Here is a 22,313-nt window from a genome sequence, read left to right as displayed (position 1 = left end):
AGTCAGTAACAAAATATACAGATGAGGCCTTGTCCCGCTCTAACTGACAGGCCTTACGCATTAGGCACAGCAATACTAGATTTCCTGCAAGGACAGGGACAGGAGCTCAGAAGAATTTCTAAATTATACTCCCAAAATTAGGAAAAGCCTACATGAAATTAATTATCTATTATTTCCTGTTAGGTCTCCAGATACATGTATTTCTCTGAATAAAATGTTTCATTCCACTACAGGGCTATTTCCAGAGCTCCAGAATTTTGCCTCGAAGTTCCACGAATGACCACACTGAGACCTTGTTTACAGACGGTCAGACACACACACATACACACACACTCCCTCACTTACTGCTGCGTGTACTCCCATACTTACACACACACTCCTTGTATGCTTAAGGCCCTATTTGACTTAGATAGTGAGTAGAAGTTCTGTCTTTTTTTCTCCCCCATCTAATACCAAACAAGAACTATTTGGAACACCTCTTGTGTCCTTGGCCTACTGCTCCCTCTTTTCCCTTGCTCCCAATAGAGGACCGGCAGGTAATAGGATTCAATGTTGTCTCCATAGTGACTCAGGCACCCACACTATATATAGCCAAGCCACAGCCCCTCCCCTGCCTGGTGACCGCACACTGCTAGTGGCTGCTATTCCAGAGTCAGCAGGGCCCTAAACCTGGTTCACCTCTTCCATCACAGAGCCTGGTAAAAACTAGGTTGCTTCTCTCTCATCTGTTGCTACTTTGCCCTTGGTTCCCATTCTGGCTTTGGATAGCAGCATCTCACCACAAGTTTCTGAGCATGTCACACATTCACTCATTTCTGGGGTTGCCTTTGCTCAATGACCCCAAACAGTCCTTCTGTTCTCCCAACTGCTAGAGCCACGGGAGACGCCATTATAGAGCTGAGCAGAGTGAAAAAGGGAGAGAAATGGGGAAATGAGATGGGATATGGGTGAAGACATAATTTGTTCCATAAAAAGATCATGTGGAAAACATCTAAAGTGAAAGTCAAAGTATCTTAAAGTAAAACAATTTACAGGAGCAGAGCTCTAGGCCAAACCTTGAAAGGTAGGGCCACTTTAGGACCTGGGAGCCCTTTCTGGCTAAAATCTCAGCAACTGGGCCTGAAGCATCTGCTCCCAATAAATTAGGCACTAGGGGCTGGGGATTTAGCTCGGTGGTTCTGTTGCCTGCCTCGAAAGCACAAGGTCCTGAGTTCAATCCCCAGTAAACCCCCCCCCCCAAAAAAGGTTATCGCCAATAAATTAGGCACTGGGACCACTCTATCCTTGGGATCCCAACCCCTCTCCACTGAGAACTATCTGATAAAACTCAAGTCATTATCATATTCTATATCATATTCCTCATCTTCTTCCACGGCTACAAGGACCCCGAGATCTTGTGACTGTCCTGGCTACAAATGGCATATTTTTTTAACCACAATTTTTATCTCATCAACCGCCCACTCCCTTCAATTATTCAGACTGAAGAGATAAGGAGGACTTTTCTTCTCCTTCTCTCCTCTTTCCCTTCCCCACAAAGAATCTAAATCCTCTAAGACCACCTATAACTCACACTGTCTTCAAAACCAACCAGGCCCCCCCAAAAAACACCAAACAGCCCAAAACCTTGACCCTCGTTTAGTTAATGCACAGCCCCTAATTCCTATCTCTATATAGTTCAAAGCATCAAACTCAAAACGCATACCTTTCTCAAGTCCCAAATCACCATCCACATCTCAAATCCACAAACCTTTGGGTCATCTACGCTTTTTTTCAGCCTACAGTGGCCATGCTAACCAAAGCTTTGGAGTCGTCCCTTCTTTGGGGCAGGACTTCCTAGTAAAACCACAGGAACCCGAGTGTGATATGACATCTTTTGATGACGTGAGCACCATGGGAGGGTGTCCGTCCCTCTTCCCCCTCTCCAGGCAGTGACCTTGCAAGCTCATCAGCACAGACTGGTCCAGCACGGAGGAGAACTGGAGCAATAAGGACGGCGATGGGCAGGGTTGGGGAAGAAAGGGAGGAGGGGGAGGGGAGGGGAGGGGGAGGGGAGGGGGAGGGGGAAGAGGAGGTGGTGTTGGTGGTGAGATGCAAGAGGATGGACAGCGGAGCAGTTGCAGGAAAAATGAGATGGTATCTCCATTCGAACCAGTTTTGAAGCATCAAATTATATACATATATATACGTAAAGAATCAGACGCGGTTCTCCGTATCGCCATACCCTAACCCAAACAAGGCGCCGCACGCACGCACGCACGCCCGCGCGCCCTTCGGGCACTGTGCCGCCTGCGGCCGGGCGGACCTGGCTGCCCGCCTCCTCACCTGCTGGACAGTCCCCCCCCCCCCCCGCCGGAACCCGCACTACCCGCCAGCAGGCCTGGGAGACCGAGCCGAGCAGCGCCCCTTCCTCCGCGGACCCTCCACGCCCCCCTCCTTTCTCCGCGAGCCCTTCTTCCCTCCGAGCACGGGTCCTCCCCGTGGTACCCCGTACCCGTCCAGGGCCCCCTACGCCTAGACCCACCTACCTCCCGCGCCTCGGGGACCCACCGGACCGCCGCACGGCCCCCGGCAGGCAGCGGGGCGCCCGTCGCTCCCCCGCGCGGCGCCACGGCCAGCGGGCGCCAGTTCCGCGTCTGCACCGGGGGGGCGCGTACCACTCGGACCCGGTGCGGGAGGGGAGCCTGAGGGGGCCAGGCCCGTACCATCCACCCCGGGGGTGTGTGTGTGTGCACCGAGCCGAGCGCCGAAAGGTGGAGCCGAAAAGGCGGCTGCGCACACCTTAGCCGTGTGGGAGTGGGAACACGGTGAGGAGCGCTGGGCCAGCTCAGCGCCGCTGAACGCCAAGGGAGGACTCAGAGAAATACCTTTTGTCCAGGTGACGCAAAGAGATTTTAATTCGACACGGTCATAGAGCCCATTTCGACGAAAGATTGTTTAATCCGAAAATGACTTCTCAAGATTAAGTCCCCCTGAGACTTTCCGGCCCGCTCCTCGCACCTCGCCTCGACCCCCCCCCCGCGGTTTGGAGGCGCCCAGCCGCATGCGCTGCCCAGTCGACAGCCCGGCCGCTGGAGCCTACCAATTCTGGGCGGCAGGGGAGCAGAGAGAAGGCGCTTCGCCGGAGCACCTGCACGGGCGGGCCCCCTAGAGGGCGTGGCCTGCGCCGCGATGCCTGCTGGGAAGTGGAGTCCAGGCCTTTGAGGGCTCAACACGGAGGGGGTCCGCTTCGCCTGGCTCGGGGGGCTTTTCTTCCTAACGCACAGGGCCTGGGGGCTGGAAGTAGGGACTACCCGGCCCTGAATATTTCGGGTTGTGCCTTTTTCAGATACCAACGGAAAAACTAAGACATACACACACGACCACCGGATCCTTAAAGAGGAGGGGGCGCCTAAGCCTCAGCATTTCATCGATCCACATGGCACAACGGGGCTAGACAAAGGAGTTCCCCTCTGGCTGCCAAGGCTGTCACTTGTGACTTTCCCTCGACTAAGTCTGGAGGCAGGGGATCCTACAGGACGCGGGCTTCCTTGTTCTCACTTCGCCCCCGCCCCCCCATCCAGAAATTGGTTTGCATTCATCGCTCTGCCTTCATCTCAGGCTTCCTATTCCAACACGCCAGACCTATCAGTCTGGCACCCCGGAGGTATTTATGGCCAACCCGCAGAGTGACAGCGGAGAATTTCTTTTGGTGCCCTGTGGAGAAAAACAGGAAGTGGTGGAGGCAGGATGGGCAGGGCTAACGCTGGAGAACCTTGTGCAAAGCAGCTCCCAGGCCATTCATTCAGCGGGGCGGGAGGTCTTCACGTGGAGCGCTGCTTTAGCAGCCCCCACTGCCCAGCAGCCACAAAGCCCCCAACCCTGTCCCGCTCCTTTAATGCCACGGAGGATCTCCTTCGCCCAGTTCCCAGGAATGTTTGTCCTTCTTGGTCGGGTCCACCTCTATCGGACAGCGAGGGACCTTCATTCGTGTACATCCCAGATCTCAGAGAGCAGCGGTGGGAGCTTTTTGTCCTGCAGACGCAGGGCGAACACTTGCTCCGAGTGGACGCTGCTCAGTGTGCGGAGGCTCACCAGTTTCATTAGCATTCGTGGAAACATGAGTCGGTCCTGGGGGAGGGAGCGGGCCAAGTCTAGCCTCTGCCTCTCACCTGCTAGAGGGGCAGGGGAGCTGTAGAGCTGACCAAGGGCAGAGGGCATCTGGAAGGGTGATCAGGTGACAGGGAGCGGTGTGGAGCAGAGGGAAGAGGCACATGCGGGACACTCACATGGGGGTGGTGGATGGAAACATAGGCATGCAGGGCCTCGACGTATGTGTGTTGCAGCCTCTCTACTTGGAGCTGGTCCTGCACGTTGGGTCGGTCTGTAGGTCACCAACAGAGTTGAGAAGCAGGTCTGGCCAGGGTTTTCTGTTCCATACCCCAGTCACAGCCCCTAGGTAGGGATGTGTCAGCCCAGCTGCTCCCCTCCCAAATAGCGCAGCAAGGGTCTCCACCTCAACAATTCATGCCTCACAGGGCCTGCAGCCCCCTGGGTACAAGCGTCTTGCTGGGTTCCTGCTGGCCCCTCCTGCACACCTGCGGAGAAGATGCTGATGGCAATGAGCAGCGCGAACTCGGCATCATTGAGCTGCAGCTCATTCATGGCTCTGGAGAACTCGAAGATGGGGTTGATGAACTCCACCTGCAGCCCTGGGACAGCAGAAGGAAGGCTGAAGCACGTGGGCAGGGCAGCAGGAACTTCCAGCTCCATAACTTGGGGGAACTAGGAGGAACTCGATAAGGAGCCTCCACAGCTCTGCCATGCAGGGGCAAGTTTCTTAGCCTCTCTGACCCTCACAGCTGAACCGATCTCATAAGACTGTTGTGAGGTTAAATACTAAATCGTGCAGAGTACTTAGCACTGGAGAATTATATGAAAATATTCTGCTATAATTCTTTTTTTTTTTTTGTACCAGGGATTAAACTTGGGTCCTTGTGCTTTTGAGGCAGGCAGCAGAACCACTGAGCTAAATTCCCGGCCCTGCTATTATAATTCATAAGGGTTCCACATTTTGAGAAATAGAAGCATCTCCTGTTTTTGTTTGTAGACAAGCCCTTGTGCTGGCAAATGGCCTTTCTTCTCTGAAGGGATCCATTGCATATATCATATCCCAGAGGGAATACAGCAAGGTGCCTAAGGTGTGGGCTCTGGTGCCAGTTCTGACTCTATTGTTCACTAGGCTGTGTGACTGTAAGTCATTAAACCCCTCTGGGCCTTGGTTTTCCCACTCGTATTATGGAGATAGGGATAGTATCTACCTCAGAGTCTTTAGGATAAATTATGTGGTGTATGTGGTATCTACCATATGTTTGTTTGGTTTTGATTTTTTTGGTACCGGGGATTGAACTTGGGACCTTGCGCTTGTGAGGCAGGCGCTGGAACCACTGAGCTAAACCCCTGGCCCCCTACCATATGTTTGTTAAATTTTTAAAAAGAGAGAAGATCCAAATGCAACAAGCCATGACAGAAAGCCAAAGGCCGGGGATTTAGCTCAGTGGTTCCAGCGCCTGCCTCACAAGTGCAAGGTCCCAAGTTCGATGCCCAGTACCAAATAAAAAAAAAAAAAGAAAGCCATGCCCTCAGAGCACTTGCCCCCACTCTGTGGCAGTCTCTGTACAAGCCCATTCTCCAGGCTTTCTCATAGTTCCTTCAGCAACCATCTGCTACTGTGTTTCCATTTGAAGCCTCTTCATTAGTCATTTCCTGTACTTTCACCCTGATGGTTATCAAGTACTGTGTGTTGATCCATTCAATTGGGCAAGATCCATTTTGTAAAGCATATTGTGGTGAGGTTTTAGCCCCCAAATGTGCCCTGCAGCCCCTCTTTCTACAAAGATTCAGAGGAGGTTCTAGATGGGGCTGCTGGTACTTGCTGGATGAACCCAGGAAGGGGATTGGTCCCCTCATTAGTCTCCACTATGTATACCAGATGGCAGTGGATGCAGAGCAGAAAAGAGGCCAGAAAAAAATACAGCCCCTCAGGGGAAAAAGTAACAAAGCAAAAGAAGACCAAAGAAAATAAACAATTTTTTTTAAAAAAACAATAAAAATAGAAAAGCCCCTGTCCCTTTTCCCCATACCTCATTGATTAAATGAGAAAGACAAACAGTATGACATCAAAACTGCTATATAAAGAAATCTATAAATAGGTGCCGATTCAGACAGCGCAAGTCCACAGTGCTGAGAACAGAGATATCAGAGCTGGAAGGGTGAGGAAGGAGGGCGTTCTGAAGAAGGAGAAGTAAGTCCGAGACAATCACCACTGGGGCAAAAGGTGATTTGGTAGAGATAGGGAACTGGCTAGACTTCAAAGCTGGATACTCAGCGAGACCCTGTCTCAAAATAAATGGCTGGGAATGTAGCTTAGTGCAAAGGTCCTAGGTTTAATCCCCAGCATGCCCCCGGCCCAAAAGAACTGGCCGTACCTGCCGACACATTCAGGCAACACACCAGGCACTGCAGAAGGTAACAGGGGCCAACACAGCCCTGCCCTACAGTTAAGGGAGACGTCTTCCTGAAGAGCTCACTGCACAGCCCACGTTGGGACAAGAGACACATAAGCTGCCGGAGTCCCAGAAACCAGGGAAGGGTTCATGAACCAGGCTCTGCCGGCCCTGGAGTCGCAGCATGAGCCATCTTTCACAGACCCATTCCCTCAGCTGTTAAGCTACTGGGTCCCAGTTCCAGACCTTCCAAAACTCCTCAACCTTCCAACCTTTCCCAACCCTGCTCCCACACACAAAAATTACTAGCAGCTGGATATGAGGAAACCTCTGCTTAGCCCCATGGGAGCATCAGACAGCCAGTAGCAAAAGTGAACCAATGCTTAAAGGAACCACTCCAGAATCCCACAACTATCTCATTTGGAGATGTCTGTCTTGTTTCACCTCAAGTTCCATGAGCAACTGCAAAGGAGAAGGGAGCAACTGGCCCACATGATCCTGAAAGAGCACATCTGAAGAAGACCTGTTCATTTTCAACTACTTAAGGCTTACTGCGGTGGTTTCCAAACTTTTTTTCTAGCTTGAAGATCTCTTCAGGGAACACGCTATGCAGAAGCACAACACAGAATGCAGACTCAAATGGAGCTTCTTGTTTAGCTAAAGTAAGGATGAAGGCCATTCCTCTGGCTCCCCTGAACTCCTCAAGTTACTTGGAACACAGTTTAAGAACAGCTGGCCCACTGCAGGGCCCCAGGGGTCTATGGAGCAGTTGAGAGAGGCCCATCAGTGCTCCAGCTCACTCTCTGGGAAAAACAAGTGGCACCTTCCCTTAGGCCCACAGCTGTGATCACGGCAGGCCCCGGGACTGAAAGCATCTGTCCATCCAATCTGGGCCCTTGGTGACCTCAACTCTTACCTGCTTTGGCAAAGTCTTCCCGGTTATAACTGAAATTCTTGAGGAAGGTGATGCTCTCGCTCCCAGGGTTGTACCTCCGGGATGTTTCCAGAAGCATCACCTGCACGGGGCAAGGAGGGGTGGTCTAGGTGCACGGTCCTCAAGGGCTGCTTGGGTCCCCTATCCCTGCATCCCAGTGACACCTCTCCCGGCCAGACGTCTGGATGCCCTCCAGCCCTCTCCGGTGCCTCTCCTTCCCTCCACCTCTATAGCCACCTCGATTGTAGAGGTCTTCAGCAGGGCGATCTGGTCCTCCCGGCTGAGCTGCAGGAAGCCAGGCAGCTGTTTGGCAAAGTCGACAATCTCCTGCACGGACACAATGGCCAGCTCTGTGAAGTGGGCGAAGCGCTGCTGCCGGGCCTCCCGGCTGTGGGGATCTGGTGCCATGGGCCAAGGCTACCCAGGAGGGTGAGGAGGGAGAGGGCAGACTGCTTAGAGTTGGGCGTCAGGAGTCCCGCAGGGCTCGGGCACAGCCTCCACTCCCCAGACCTGCCCAATACCGTGACACGAAGCTGGTCAGAAAAGGAGCGCTTGTTACACTGCTGCTGGGCAGCAACCAGCTTCTCAATCATGCCCAGCTGCTCTGGGCTGAGCTGGGGCAGGACCTGGTGGGGCGGGGCAGGCCTCGTGGGCACAGATGTGGCCTGGGCCTGCTCCTCCTCTTGCCGCTTCAGTTTCTTCAGGCGGATCTGTTCTTCTGACAGGACACCTAGGACGGGTCAGAAGTGGGCACAGGAAGCAAGGCTGGGGCATGGAGGGTGGCTTGAGGTTCCGAAAAGGTGGAGTATGAGCAAGGAAGAGATTTAAACCTGCCTCCAGGAGCTGGGAGCCCAGCAGGCACAGGCACCCCCTTCTCCCCTCCGGCCTCTCCCCAGTTCCTGCCTGAGACACTCACACTCTTCCCGCATGCCCGCCTGGCGGCACTTGCGAAGCCGACACTCTTGGCACTTGCGACGCATGTATGTGTCCATGGGGCAGTGGCCGCCACTGTGGCACACGTAGTGCGCCCCCTTGATGACACTGCGGCGGAAGAAACCCTTGCAGCCCTCGCAGCTCAGCACATTGTAGTGGAAGCCGGAGGCCTTGTCCCCGCACACACTGCACAGCTCATTGCCCAGCATCTTGGGGGCCGGCCCCTTTTTCCGCTTCTGTGGTCGGAGCTCTGGAGTCAGGGAAGAGCCGTCATGTTCTCCCTGACTCCATCACTGCGGTGGGCATCAGTGGCCTTCGCTCCCTTCATTGTACCAAGTCTAGTCTCTCTCTCTCTTGAGATGGGGTCCTCAAACTCCTAGGCGCAAGGATCACCTCCCGCCTTGGCCTGCCAAGTACTGGGGCCACAGGCACAAGCCACCCTGCCTGGCTTGGTCTCTCTACTGTAAGACCAATACCCCTCGTTCACTGAAGGTGGTCCTTCCTAGGTACCATAGGAACCCTTTACAATACACTGCCCCTTACAACAATCACAATTATCCATTCTGTTTACAAAAGAAGTAAAGGGAGGCTCAGAAAGGCCTAAGGTAGAAACAGAACTCACACTCAGATGACTCGGGTTGTTACCCCAAAGTCTTTGGGCTTGACCATATTATAAGGTCAAGACCCCAAATGTCCCCCTAAAACACAGATCCAGGGAGCCCCGATCTCCTCTAAATCCAGAAGCTCCTCACCTGTGGGCTCTGGAAGGGCCTCCACCCTGGGGAGCAGGGCTGTGGGCTCCTCTGCCTTCAGCCCCATTGCCAAAGTGCCCCTGGCAGCTGGAGGCATCCTGGCTTCCTTGCTGAGGAGGCGGCTGCTGCCTCCCTGGGCCTGGCTGCTGACATCGTGGGCCTCTGGCTCCCACAGCTCCACTGCAGAGTCTGAGCCCAAAAGAGAGGCACAGGGGAGTCTCAGGCCCCTCCCATATGGGTCCCCCAGCTGGGAAACTTCAAAGTGTTCTCCACCCTTAGAGGGTGCCCAACCCCAGCTCCCGCACCAGGACACCTGGGTTCTAGGACTGGTTGGCTGTAGACCCTTGGACATCAAGAGTTTAAATGAACATGTTAACCTCTGCCCCCTGGCGGGCATCCATTTCAGAGATCAGAGCTCTCCCAAGCCAGGGCTGGGTAAGCACTAGACATGCCAGCTCTCCCAGGGCACCAGAGCCAGGGCATGGGTGGTCTGAGCAAGAGGCAAGTACAAAAGGACAGCTGCATGCCACTGTCTAGAGGAGGGCAGGATGCAGCAGGAAGGAGGCTGGGTCCCGGGGGGAGAGGAGCTGGAGACCGGGCACAGGGGACAGGGCCGGAATGAAGATGCTTACCAGGCACAGGGGCCTCCAGCCACAAGGACATCTCTTCCCGGAACCGTGGACATTACCAAGGCACTGTCCTGCAGGAACAACCCAGGTCATGTGCTTCCAGAACGCAGCTCCTTTCTCCTGTTCCTGCCTTTCTAGTGCTCACATTAGCAGGTGGCACTGAACTGCCATATACCAGCCCATGCTAAGATTTACATCCTTCCTCGTAATATCCCTGAGGTCAGGACTTTATTTTTTTGGCGACACTGTGGATCAAATCCAGGGCCTTGCACATGTTAGACAATTGCTCAAACAGCCTTTTACTTTTTGGGACAGGGTTTCACTAAGCTGTTCAGGTTGGCCTAGAACTTACAATCCTCCCTGCCGTGACTATTCATAAGCCCCTAAGGCTCAAGATTAAGCACATCAGCCACAACCACACAGTCAGGTGATGGTAGAGCTGAGACAGCAACCCCGGTCTCTCTGACTCCAAAGTCACTCTCAGCCACTGTGCCACCCCTCGTTCCAAGCCCCCACTCCGGGCCATCGGGGGATGGCAGGGACATCTGGCCTGCTTCTTTCAGCCCCTTCCCCTCACTGCAGCACTGGGGAGAGCAGAGGTGGGCAGTACCCAGACACAGGACGGAGGTCCATTCTGCGAAGACAAAAGGCTGCTTGCCGCAGAATCTCAGTCCTGCCTTCTGGGGTCAATCTCTTGCTCCAAGTGTCTCCCCAATTCACATACAGGACCGCTGTCCCCGGAGCCCTCAGGAGTTCCTCTGGGAACTAAACATAAGTCTGTCCCTGCCCAAGCTCCTATCACTGTCCCCCCTCACTTCTCCTAGGACCCCCTTCTAAGGTTCTCAGGAGCTGTCCACCCGACCCATGAGCACAGCCCAGGCCACAGCAGAGTAGACCCACCAAGTCCCCCGGCCACCAGACTCCCTGGCTGCGCAGTCTCTGGAGCCCCCTTGCTGGGACAGGAGGATGGTGCAGTACCCTCTGCAACTGGAGCTGAACCCAGCGTGAAGGAGTAATGTGGGGAGAGGCTGAGGGGAGGGATCTCAGAGGGGTCGGGCCACCTCTTCTTCCTGGCCGCCGCCCGCCCCCGCACTAGCTTCCCCATGGGCCTGGCTCCTCCCCAGACTGCCGTCCCCTCAGTGGGCGCCACCCAGTCCCCTACCCTCAAGTGCGACGAGTATCCCGCAGAATGGCGCGACTGCACGTCTCTCCCCTCTCTTCCCGAGGAGGCTTTGGCTCTCACAGGAGGTCTGCTTCTCAGGCACCCCCACCCCAATCCCGGCAGCCTCCAAAGTCAGCGTCCCTCCCTCCCTCCACAGACACCTCGAGGAGCAAAGGTCTTGCACTGGTCGAGATTGCGAGATTGCGACACAGAGCCCAGGCCTGCGTTCCCAGCCTGCCTCCTCCTCCCCTGCCTCCGGGAAGGGGCCAAGCTCTCCCCATCAGCCCCAGGACACAGCCAAGCTGGTAGGAGGCCAAGGGTGGAGAGGCAGGTGCCCGGCCTTCCAGGGAGTCTGTGTGGGTGCCCTGCAGGGCCACAGTGGGGGCTGGCGGCCATGGCAGGCTTGGGACAAGGGAGGGTAGCAGATGGCAGCACCCAGAGGCCAGCCCAGGATGGGCCCCGAAAGAGACACCTGAGGCTATGGCAGGTTCCACTGAGACTGAACCCATGCCTGGGATTCACTCCTGGAGAAAAACACCAGGCTCTGTTTATTTTTCTCTCCCCCAGAATCCCTGAAACAGGATCTGGCACAGCAGAGGCAACAGACTAGGTTCTGTGCTCCTGTCTGTTGGATGAATAAGTAAATGAGAAAATTAGGATCCTTTCCTGTCTCATACTTGTCAGCTGGAGTCATTTCAGCTCAGTACGCTCATTTAGCATCTGGGTTCTGGGCCAAGACAGTGGGTTCTGGCCCCAGCCCTGACTCTCATTGGTTGAGCAGTCCTTTTTCATAATGCTGGGGACCCAACCCAGGGGTCACACATGCTTGGCAAACACCTTAGCACTGACCTACACCCTAGTCCTGTTCTATGAGCTTGACTGAGTTACTTAATGTTTCTGAGCCTCTCTCCATCTTTAAAATGGGGGCAATAATAACGGCGTTAATAATAATAATAATAACAATACCTAGGCATGGTGGTGCACACCTGTAATCCCAGCACTCTGGAGGCTGAGGCAGGAGGATCACCAAGAGTTCGAGGCCAGCCTGAACTATATAATGAGACCCTGTCTCAAATAATAATGATAACAACAACAATTTAAGATTGCTGTGAAAATCAAACCTATCCCCACAGTAAGTGTCCCAGACCTGGCAGTGGTTGTCATCTCTCCCAGTTCCTCCAAGCTAAGGTCTCTCCATTACTCTGAACCTGAACACAGCTAACCCTCTGAGTCCCGCAGCTAACCCTCTGTGGTCCTTACAGCAGTGCCAGCAGGGAGGGAGGGTGAGTAACTCCATTCACAGAGGCCTCGCCTAAGACCACACACAGTGGCTATGCTGGGGTCAGAACCCGTGTGTCCTCACGGAGTCCCTGAGCTCCTCTTCTCCAGCTTCAGAGTCCAGCACGCTCGTGTCCTGTTCTGGTGGCGTCTGCTGGACCAGTGGAGGACTGTGACGGAAGGAGCTGGGGGGGAGCCTGAAACACACTTCTGCCCAGATGCAGGAGGGATCCAGGAGACGAGGTTACTGCTGGCCATTCACCCCCTGCCCCATTCCCAGTTTCCTGCACATGGGCTCTTCCTGTTTTGCTGTGAACTCCAGTTCCCATGGGCCCACATTAAAGCACAGGACAGGGGCCAGGGCGGGCAGCCAGAGGGAGCGAGGGACGATGGAGAGAGGATTGGGACACAGGGAAGGATGGAGGAATGGCCGGGAGCAGGCTGGGAAAGCTGAAGATCAGCAGGGCCTGTGGGAGATGAGGAAGCCCGGGCTGGGGCAGGGACCAGGACACACAAGCAGACAGCAGACCGGGGGCTGTTGCAAAATCTGCCCATGCATTCACTTTCACATTTCCTAAAAGCCCCTCTGACAGCCCCCATCTCAAACTTCTGCCTCCAGCTCCTGCTCTTGTTCCCTCTCGTCACAAGGCATCCCCTCCCACGGTCCCCACCCTGGTCTGGGCGTTCCTGAGTCATGAGCACAAGGTTCTCTGTTCCTCTCACATGTTCCTTCCCTGGTTCTCACAGGCCCCAGCTGTCCTGGGAAAGCAGACACCAGGGACACCAGCCTCAGGGAGACCTGGCCTGCTCTGTCCCTGCACCCACATCCCGGCTCCCGCTGCCTCTCTGTCCAGGCTCCAGCACAGCAGCCGAGTCACTGACGTCCCTGAGACCCCTGGTTCCTGGGGACTTGGGATGTAACATTGGTCTGAGGCCTGGTAACTCATCTCCTGAGCTGAGAAAAACCTCCCGCACCTATTCATGACCCTTAACTCCCTCTCCTGACCCCCCAGTCTCCTGCAGGTACCTTTCCAGGACCCAGGGCCACACACAAGCCCCAGCTGAGCCAGGCGAGAGCCTGAGCCAGGCTGGAGGGAGTTGCGGGGAACAAGTAGGTCAAGAAAAAAATGCTCCCAGCTGGGAGTCAGCCCAGGATGGCCTTCTGTAAAGGGGGTGTTGCTAGTGTTTGCTGCCAGCTCCAAGGGTTGGGGAGCCCCCTACTAGGAAGGGAGGGGAGGGGAATGGGGAAGACCCAGCCCTGTTCAAGAGTCCAGAGACCAGCCACTGGGACTTCTGTGCAAGCTCGGGCAAGCCATCAGGTGATCCACAGCTGGACCCAAACGTGCCACTTTGCTAGCCCCACCTTCATGGCACAGTCCCATGGGCCAACAGGTGTAGGCCCAGAGTGTCCCCGTCGTATGTCTCCTTGGCTCCCACTGGAGGCAACTCTCCAGGAACACCCTCAGGAATTTCCCAAGTCACATTTCTGACACCCCCTCCCACCCACCCAATCTCTAGAGGCTTCTACTGGCAGCAAAGGAAGCCTGAGCACAGGAATAGGAGCACTGGCCCACCCATGGTCGCTTGCCCTGCTGGGACACCTCCCTGAGGGGACTCATTCCTGTGATGCAGGGCACTCGCTAAGGTCTGCAGACATGGGTGGGGTCAACTGCTTCTTGTCCCCATTCTGTGGAAAGTGCGGGCTCATCTTGCAGACCACTAAGTACAAACTCAAAGGACTTCTGCCCAAGCGCCCAACCTCCCAACCAGAGAAGAATCCAGGAATTCCTGCTTCCTAGACCTCTAAGTCCAGAGATGACAGAGAAGGGAGAAAACAAAGAAGAGGTTCTTATAATTTATCCTTATAGGTATTATTTCATCTTCACCATAAACCCTGGGAGATAGTTACTAGCAAGGTCCAAATATCAAGTTTGAGTACAGATAAGGCTGATTCAAAAGTACAAGCTCAAACAAAATGAAACCTCATCTCACTCTGTTACACAAAGCTGGCATCCCAGATGGGAAGAATGGTTAACTCACCTGCCAAGTCAGGGTACAGTGGTGGTTCCCAAACCTGGCCTCACCCCCACACACTGATTTATTGGAGCTGGGGTAGGCCCATGTAACCATCTAGCCACCCTTTTCCAATCTGTATTTAGGAACCAAGGTGTGAAGAGCACAGAACCACTGGGTAGAAAATATGCGAAAGCTGGGGAACCCAGAAATTGAGGCTCAACTCCAGGCCCTACCAGTTACTTGCAATCCCTATCCATTCTGGAATCATTTCTCACTGTAAAAATTGAAATAAAGGGCCGGGCATTTAGCTCAGTGGTTTTGCCGCCTGCCGCACAAGCGCCAGGACCCGAGTTCGATCCCCGGTACCAAAAAAACCCAAACCAAACCAAACCAAATAAAACAAAAAAATTGAAATAAAGTGTGCTTCATAAAAAAAAAAAAGAAATCTGCATCATCAATAATCCCTCCTACATGGGATACTTGCAGGCACAAAGGATACAGACATATTTGAGCAAGTGGGAAGAAAAGCAAAAGATGAATTTGAGGCAGTTTTATTCTACTTGCTAAAATTTGGTGAGCTAAAGGTTTATATTCGGAAAGCACAATGGTATGGCTAGTTTGCAGGAAGAGTAAGGGTCACATGAAAAGGAAACATTCTCTAAAAGCTCCACTAATGTGTAATATATACATATATTTTTAATGTGTAATATTTGCCAGCCAGCCATGCCCCATTCAATCCCAGTAATGTGAAAAGGTTTCCTCTGGCAGAAATCTCTTTGAGGATACTAAATAACAGTATATGAGTAATGCAGTCTGGGCAGTCTGTGAGCAACAGCCCATTACAAAGATTAATGGGCCAGGCTTGATGGCACACACCTGTAATCCCAGCACTCTGAGGGAGGAGGATTTCGCTTGAGCCCAGCCTGCAAAATTTGGCTAGAATCTGTCCCCTCCCCTTCAAAATAAAGGGTCAGGAATGTAGCACACTGTAAAGGTCCTGGGTTCAATTCTGTCATACACACACCCCCATAAGAAAATATTAACTGGCAGCAAATTTCAATTTCAACCCATTCCCCTAAATTGTGTGAGCTTGGACAAATCATCTCCTCTCTTTGGGTTTGTTTCCCAGTCTGTAAAGTAACAGGATTAGGTCAGATTGGGATTTAGAGGTACTGATTTATAAACCTATGGAGGGTTTTGTGGAAAGTCGGGACTATACCAAAATTCCGTTGAGTGTGTTTATATGTGTGTGTTCTATTAGTGTGCTTTTCTGAAGGATTCACAATATTGCTCATGACTAATAACGTTAACAACTACTTGGCTACCCAGCCTCCCTATTCTGTTCACTCCTCAGCTTCCTTCAGGACAACTCAGTAAGTTCAGACTGTGAGGTATATGCAAATAATTGAATTTGGAGTCCCAGAACAAGATAACAACAGTTCTGATCAGCTTTGTTTGCCAATGGCCTGAGGTGGATTTGTTCTTAGAGGCTATTAATCAAAGTGTCCCAAGGCCCAAACTGCTGAACTGTGAGTCACTCCAAGCTCAAAGTCCTGAGGCCAAACTGGCTATACCTGAATCCTAAGGCCCAAAGCTAAGAAGCTCTCTGATTCTGTGGACTCCACACTGACTTCGGCACTGGCCCCAAATATCGCCCCAGTGGTATGAAAGATCTCCCTGGGTCTGGGAAGTCTGAACATTCTGTGCGACCCGGAATCCTTGGGGAAGAAGACTGACGTCTTAACTCTAATTAACTAAAACTTGGCGGTGGATAGGCAGGAGCACAGGAAAAGGAATTAAGAGGGTTATTTAAGCTTTGCTGGGGACACGAAGAGCAAGTAGACAAGAAGGGGACCAACCTCAAGGACACAGGGAGTCCAAAAGGCTCTTCACAAACTGTGCCCTGCACCCCAAAAAAGACCTCTCTCGGGGGAAAAAGGCCAGAGCCAGGCTCCAACTCGACCCGAAGGCAGGGGCGTGGTGAGGACGCCCTGCATTGCCCCAGCCATGGCCCCAAGGCCGCACTCTAGGGGCGGACCCAGCAACACATTGGCCTGAGGGGGCGCTCTTTCGCCCTGCCATTGTTCCGCCCCATGAAACCACCACCTTGGTAGGGAAAGAGGCAAACCGGATCTTGGGCCCTCTTTACCAAAACGAGGTTTTCAAGCCCTCTCTGCCACGCGAAATTGGGCTACATTTCCGTACTCCTCTGCTACACTCAAATCGCCAATCTGCTCAACGTTTTTCCTCTCCGATTCCGCCTTCCCCAGAGCCTCCCTTACAAAGATGGCGGCAAGTGCATTTCCGGTGGGTGTGCCGTACGGATGTGTCCGGGCGGCGGCAGCAGGTCCAGCGCGGCGAGTTCCGCTCTCTGCTGCACAGACCGCCGCGGTGATGGCGGGCAGAAGGTCTAGCTGGAGCCGGGCGGCTCTTCTCCAGCTTCTTCTTGGAGTGAACCTGATGGTGATGCCACCCACCCAGGCCCGTAGCCTGCGCTTCGTTACCTTGGTAATGGGTGACGGAGTCACCAAAGGGTTCACCAGAGCTAGAGGGCAAAGGCTGGCTTGTGGAGGGAGGGGCAGGGCTTGCGCTGAGGTCGGGGGTCTCGAGGGGGAGGACGAGCCTGGTATAGGAGACGCCTGGCCTGGGGAGTTCGAGAGGGTGGGCTCAGCATTGACTTGGAGCCCTGGGCCATTCTGGACGTCAGGCGCCCGAGTAAAGAGTTAAAAGATCAAGGCAGGTAGGATGAGTCTGCCCTGGGACAGGGATGTAGTTAAAGGGTGAAGAGATTCACTCATCAAATGACATTGGTGCTCACTCTTCCCAGTTTTCCCCCCCCGAATGCATTGCTTTTACTACTCTTAAGTCCTTCCCACTGGTGCCTTTCACGTTACCTATGGCCTTGCGATACATTTCTTAGCCAAGATAATATCCTCGTGAAGGAGGATCTTTTGCAATGGCTAATAAGGCTTCCCAGAGGGGTGAAGCTCCCTTACCAGCAGGGGCAGAGGAGACCCTTCTGATCTGCAGGCAAGCCATTTTCTTCCCTCAGCTGTATCGACATGGAGACCGATCCCCAGTGAAGACATATCCCAAGGACCCCCATCAGGAAGAGGAATGGCCCCAGGGTTTCGGTCAGCTAACCAAGGTGGGTCAGATGCCAGCTGCCCTCAGGATGAGCTGAACAGTGGAGTGACCTCTGGAGCAGGCTCCAGAATTTGGGGGTCCCTAAACAGCCATTTCCTACATGGGTGTGAACTTAGATCAGATTTGTTGTTATATTTGGTGCTGAGAATGAACCCAGGGCCTTAGGCATGCTAAGCACATGCTCTGCCATTGAGCTCCATCCCCAGCCAGCCTTGACCAGATTTAGAACTTTACATTACATTCTGTGGCCAGGACAGTGCCGTGTACAACTGACCACTTACCAAATGACTTCACTTCCAGCCAGGGGTCAACCTAGAAAGAAACAGTGCCTAAATCCTTTGGGCCATGTGAGCCATCCCTCCTGCCTGGACGATCTTAACGTTGAGTTTGCCCACAGGAAGGGATGCAGCAGCACTGGGAGCTGGGCCAGGCTCTGCGGCAGCGCTACCATGGCTTCCTAAACGCCTCTTACCGCCGGCAAGAGGTAAGGCTGGGAGCACAAGAGGCGAGAGGAATGGGATCTGTTGTTGTCCCCCACTGTCCTCAGGGAGCCTCAGTGAGAGGCTGGGCACTTCGGCCTTCTTCCAGCATTTTTTAGTCACAAAACAAGAGATCCAAGGGGTCCAGAACACAGGCCTGGAGGTTGAGCTGGCCCTGCTTAGCTGGGAAGAGGCATCACTGATAAAGCATCCAACCCAGACTTAAGGAAAGGCCTGGCAAAGGACTGACTGTGGAATTACAGGCTTCCCATCCAAGACATTTATTTAGCACCTGCTAAGATCCAAGCACTGTGCTTGCAATAGTGCACTTGTTTATAATAATGCACCACATGAATACAATCTGACTTCCTGGAGCCTAGAGTGCAGTAGAGGTGTCAGATGATAAGCCAGACAAGGCCAAGATAAAGGGGAGCTGGAAAGGCTGGCAAGTGTGCTGGCTCCTGAGGTCCCCTCCCCACTCCGGGGATTTGGGTAGCTCTGGTTGCTGCTGCCAGCCACAGCTGTCCCAAGAGTCTACATGTTATTGTTCCCTTGAGGCTCAGCTTTGTCCTGAGCTTGCTCATCCACAGTGTCTTTTTCACAAGCTACTCTGTTCCTTATTTTCTCACTCTGGAGAAGGGAAGAGGGCATGGTGGGTTTCCAGTGTGCCAGGCTCCAGCGAGGGCAGAGCCCCTCTGTACACACAGCCTCTCTTGTCCCATCTTGGCAGGTTTACGTGCGCAGTACGGACTTTGACCGCACGCTCATGAGTGCAGAGGCCAACCTGGCTGGACTCTTCCCTCCTGATGGGATGCAGTGTTTCAACCCGAACATCTCCTGGCAGCCCATCCCTGTGCACACTGTGCCCCTCACTGAGGACAGGGTAAGCCTGGCCAGCCCTTCCCTGGAGATGACTCAGGGACAGCTGTGATCCTGGGCCTGCTCACCCTAGACTCCTTCTGTGCCTCTGTTTCTCCCTTTGCTCTGCAGCTGCTGAAGTTCCCGCTGGGCCCGTGTCCCCATTATGAGCAGCTGCAGAATGAGACCCGGCAGACAGCAGAGTATCAGAATGAGAGTGCCCAGAACGCAGTGAGTGGGGGCAGCTGGAGCCCTGATCCCTGTCCCCTAGGTGAGACTAATCCGATTCATTTTCCATAGCAATTTCTAGCCATGGTGGCCAATGAGACGGGGCTCGCAGACCTGACCCTGGAGACCGTGTGGAATGTGTATGACACTCTCTTCTGTGAGGTGAGCCTGCTGGGGTGCCTGTGGGATTGCTGTCCTCACCCTCGCCAGGCCCAGGCCTTGGGACAGTGGAGCAGTGTCTGGGTGGCCAGCAGGCAGCTGCTTGTGAAACACCGGAACTTCCCAGTGGGGGAAGAGAATCTCAGAGTGGGAACTGCTTTGCTGGTCGTCAGCAATTCTTGCTCCTCTAACCCGGAGTTCGTGGTGTCAGATCCTATCTGCTGATCTCGCTCTTTAAGCCTAAGCTTCCTCTCCGGTGCCTTGGCCTACACCTCCCACTGTGACTGCCTGAGCCCCTCTGCTTCACCTCTTGTTTCCTGTCCCCTCACACACACAGGCACCTTCCCTCTGGGGAGGAGAGGCCCCCGAGAGGCTCTGGCCTAGGCCCAGGAACTAACCTGCCCACTGCGCCACACAGCAAACCCATGGGCTACTGCTGCCTCCCTGGGCCTCGGCCCAAACTATGCAGCGCCTGAGCCGCCTGAAGGATTTCAGCTTCCGCTTTCTCTTCGGCATCCACGAGCAGGCAGCGAAGGCCCGGCTTCAGGGGGGTGAGTGATGAGAGCAGCCCGCTCCTCAGGACCCTCCAGTATTGAAAATCTTCTCTGCTGGCTGTGATGGTACACGCCTGTTGTCCTAGCACTTTGGGAGGTTGAGGCAAAAGGATTTTCAGAAGTTTGAGCCCAACCTGAGCAACTCAGCGAGACTGACTCAAAATAAAAAATAAAAGGAGAGGGCTGGGGATTTAGCTCAGTGGTTCTGGTGCCTGCCTTGCAAGTGCAAGATCCTGAGTTCAATCCCTGGTACCAAAAATAAAAAAATTAAAGGAGGACTGGGGATGTAGCACAGTGCAAAGGCCCTGTGCAGAAAACAAAAAGCAACATTTCTGCTTGTTGTCCCCTTTACTCATGCTGGTCCCCAGTTCTCCTGACATTTAGCCCATGTGTCACTGTCAGGTTCACATGCGTTTCTGCCATTTATTCCTAAGTTGCACCCTCCCAAAGTGAATCCCTCCCTTGGAGAACCATGGGGCCATTTGGAGAGAGGGCTGAGGGGTGCAGGTGCCAGCTGCCCTGGCACAGGGCCATCATCACATATTGTAAAGTAGTCTTCAGTTTTTGTCCATACTGGGGTCATCAAACAGGGCAGGGCTTCCTGGCTTATTTATAAATGGGCAGGTTTCTACATCTGTGTTTAAATATAGGTACCTGTATTATCTTGCTCCCTTCTGCAAATTTGAAAGTTCTTAGAGAGCAGGATGTGGGGTAGAGTTTCGATATGGTTCCCACAAACCTAGAGTTCTCTGAGCCAGGTGTGGTAGCATACCCCTGTAATCCAGCACCCAGGAGGCTGAGGGAGGGGGATCAAAAGTTTGAGCACAGCCCAGGTAACTTAATGACTTAGCAAAACCTTGTCTTATAAAAAAAAAAAAAAAAAAACGGGGCCGGGGATTTAGCTCAGTGGTTCTGGCGCCTGCCTCAAAGCGCAAGGTCCCAAGTTCGATCCCCAGTACAAAAAAAATAAAAATAAAAAGGGGCTGGAAATGTTGCTCATTGTGAAGCCCATGGTTCAATCCTCAGTACTGCAAAAAAAGGTCTCTGGGTTGGTGATCAGAACCAGCAGTAGCAGGATGAGGAGCACTTGGTTGATCAGATGTTGATGGCTATAGCAACTGACACAGGGGACTTTTCTGCTCCAGGAGTCCTGCTGGCTCAGATACGGAAGAACCTGACCCTCATGGCAACTACCTCCCAGCTCCCTAAGCTGCTGGTCTACTCTGCGGTAAGCCCGGAGCTCAGGCCGGGAGTTGGGTTTCTTCTCTGTTCAATTCTGGGGCTTAGGGGTCAGTCTGACGGGCCGTCCCTTTCCCTTCCAGCACGACACGACCCTGGTTGCTCTGCAAATGGCCCTGGATGTCTACAATGGTGCACAGGCCCCCTATGCTTCCTGCCACATATTTGAACTATACCAGGAAGATACTGGGTACGTAGAGCTAGCAGGGTATCCTCTGGGGCAGCTCTGGGATGTGGCTGGGTGACAGGCTCGGTGAGCAGCCCGTCTCACCCCTGTCGGCCCCAGGAATTTCTCAGTGGAGATGTACTTCCGGAATGAAAGTAAGAAGGCCCCCTGGCCCCTACTCCTGCCTGGCTGCCCTCACCAGTGCCCACTGCAGGACTTCCTTCGCCTCACAGAGCCTGTTGTGCCCAAGGACTGGCAGCAGGAATGCCAGCTGGCAAACAGTACTGCAGACACAGGTGAGCTGCCACTGCCAGTGCTGGTCAGGTCCCAAGTCTAGAGGGAGCTGTCGCCTTAGTGCCTTTCGCTGGACAGTTCCCTCCTCAGCCCTGGGACCACTTGCCACTGTTTGCCTGGTCTGTACCTGGAAGTGATCCCCACACTTCTTGTGTCACTGAGAGTAAGAGCAGCCAGCAGCAGAGAATGTCTTCTCCATCACGGACCACCAGCTCACCTGCTGGTAGAAGCCAGTCGCTGTCCCAACTCTTCTCCATAGGACCTGTGACACCTGTGTCCCCTTCCCCACTGATCACAGCTATTCCAGAGCCAAGGAAGGCTTCACATGCATCTTTCCAGCTCTCGTTTCTCTGACCCCTTTGGAGTAGAATTTTCCCTAGAGTTGCCTGGACACTAGCTTCACTTCCTCACTACCCATTCTCACTTGAGACTGACATTACCGTCTTCTTGTCAAGGTGACCAGTTCTTAGCAGCTTGTCACCTTTCGGCAGCATCATAGAGCTGATCACTCCCTGCTCAGACACTTTCTTGGGAACTGGGGATATAGCTCAGTGTCAGAGCACATCCGAGGCCCTGAGTTCTTTTCCCAGCACTGCAGAAAAGAACCAAAACCCCCACTCTCGGCTTCTCCTGGTTTTTCTCCTAATTTCCAGCTAGCTTCCTTCCCAGCTTTCCTCCCCACTGACCAATGGACAGTGCAGGGCCAGTCCCCATCCCTTTGCTTTTCTGTGACTCCCACAGTGACCTCATCCGGCCTCAGGGCTCCCTACACCCTGCCATGGTGAGCTCTGTGGTTACAACACAGATTCACGGCCTCATCCCTGAGCTGCACTCGTGGGTGCCCCCAGCTGCTGACTCCAGGCCTCTCCGTGGATGTCCAGTGAGCGAGTGGACTTGTGGAACACGAGCTCATCCTCAGAGGCTCCCAGTTCAGTCAGTGCTATGTCCATCACTTAGTGGTGCAGCAGTCTTAGTGTTGTCCTGCTCCTACCCACATCCAAAC

At 53.7% G+C, this 22,313-nt stretch overlaps 3 protein-coding genes across 59 annotated transcripts in view; 1 reads left to right on the top strand and 2 right to left on the bottom strand.

The window, feature by feature from the left end:
• The window catches only part of Madd (MAP kinase activating death domain), a 38,151-nt gene extending 35,143 nt beyond the window's left edge, over nt 1–3,008 (bottom strand). For 19 of the 50 annotated variants that reach the window (XM_087204857.1, XM_087204874.1, XM_087204860.1 and 16 more), the window contains exon 1: nt 2,526–2,785. The gene's annotated coding sequence lies outside the window, so the exon portion shown is untranslated. 50 annotated transcript variants of the gene reach the window in all.
• Nucleotides 2,909–16,492, bottom strand: Nr1h3 (nuclear receptor subfamily 1 group H member 3). Of its 8 annotated transcripts, none has more exons than XM_021264211.2 (11): nt 16,336–16,475; nt 12,153–12,380; nt 9,734–9,801; nt 9,102–9,290; nt 8,333–8,599; nt 7,938–8,146; nt 7,654–7,833; nt 7,399–7,498; nt 4,575–4,688; nt 4,266–4,360; nt 2,909–4,107 (listed from the first exon to the last, which is right to left on the bottom strand). In XM_021264211.2, exons 3-11 carry the CDS (start codon nt 9,762–9,764, stop codon nt 3,961–3,963), a joined length of 1,332 nt encoding a protein of 443 aa, XP_021119870.1. In that variant the 5' UTR covers nt 9,765–9,801; nt 12,153–12,380; nt 16,336–16,475; the 3' UTR covers nt 2,909–3,960. The 8 variants fall into 8 exon arrangements, with proteins under 8 accessions (XP_021119870.1, XP_012930242.1, XP_021119871.1 ...); XM_013074788.3 differs by lacking the exons at nt 12,153–12,380; nt 16,336–16,475 and adding exons at nt 10,341–10,495; nt 10,893–11,035; XM_021264212.2 differs by lacking the exon at nt 12,153–12,380 and having other exon boundaries at nt 16,336–16,492.
• The window catches only part of Acp2 (acid phosphatase 2, lysosomal), a 7,982-nt gene continuing 2,157 nt past the window's right edge, over nt 16,489–22,313 (top strand). Inside the window, exons 1-10 of the mRNA XM_004851886.4 lie at nt 16,489–16,694; nt 17,239–17,334; nt 17,731–17,817; nt 18,543–18,695; nt 18,803–18,901; nt 18,971–19,060; nt 19,476–19,608; nt 20,757–20,839; nt 20,934–21,040; nt 21,137–21,312. Of these exons, the coding sequence (XP_004851943.4) occupies nt 16,581–16,694; nt 17,239–17,334; nt 17,731–17,817; nt 18,543–18,695; nt 18,803–18,901; nt 18,971–19,060; nt 19,476–19,608; nt 20,757–20,839; nt 20,934–21,040; nt 21,137–21,312 (1,138 nt within the window). The 5' untranslated portion in view covers nt 16,489–16,580. The remainder of the gene's footprint in view (nt 16,695–17,238; nt 17,335–17,730; nt 17,818–18,542; nt 18,696–18,802; nt 18,902–18,970; nt 19,061–19,475; nt 19,609–20,756; nt 20,840–20,933; nt 21,041–21,136; nt 21,313–22,313) is intronic.

This window comes from Heterocephalus glaber, unplaced genomic scaffold, assembly GCF_053883595.1.
Source record: "Heterocephalus glaber isolate CG9 unplaced genomic scaffold, H.glaber_assembly_v1.0 deba00000594, whole genome shotgun sequence".
Lineage (NCBI taxonomy): Eukaryota > Metazoa > Chordata > Mammalia > Rodentia > Bathyergidae > Heterocephalus > Heterocephalus glaber.
This window is presented reverse-complemented; position numbering and strand designations above follow the sequence as displayed.

Excerpts from the sequence above, each read along its gene's own strand:
- Nr1h3 (XM_021264212.2), bottom strand. The coding sequence starts at position 9,764 with ATGTCCTTGTGGCTGGAGGCCCCTGTGCCTG. Across the intron at positions 8,600-9,101 it reads GGCCCTTCCAGAGCCCACAG|AGCTCCGACCACAGAAGCGG; the intron begins GTGAGGAGCTTC and ends CCCTGACTCCAG. Across the intron at positions 4,361-4,574 it reads CATCAGCATCTTCTCCGCAG|ACCGACCCAACGTGCAGGAC; the intron begins GTGTGCAGGAGG and ends GGTGACCTACAG.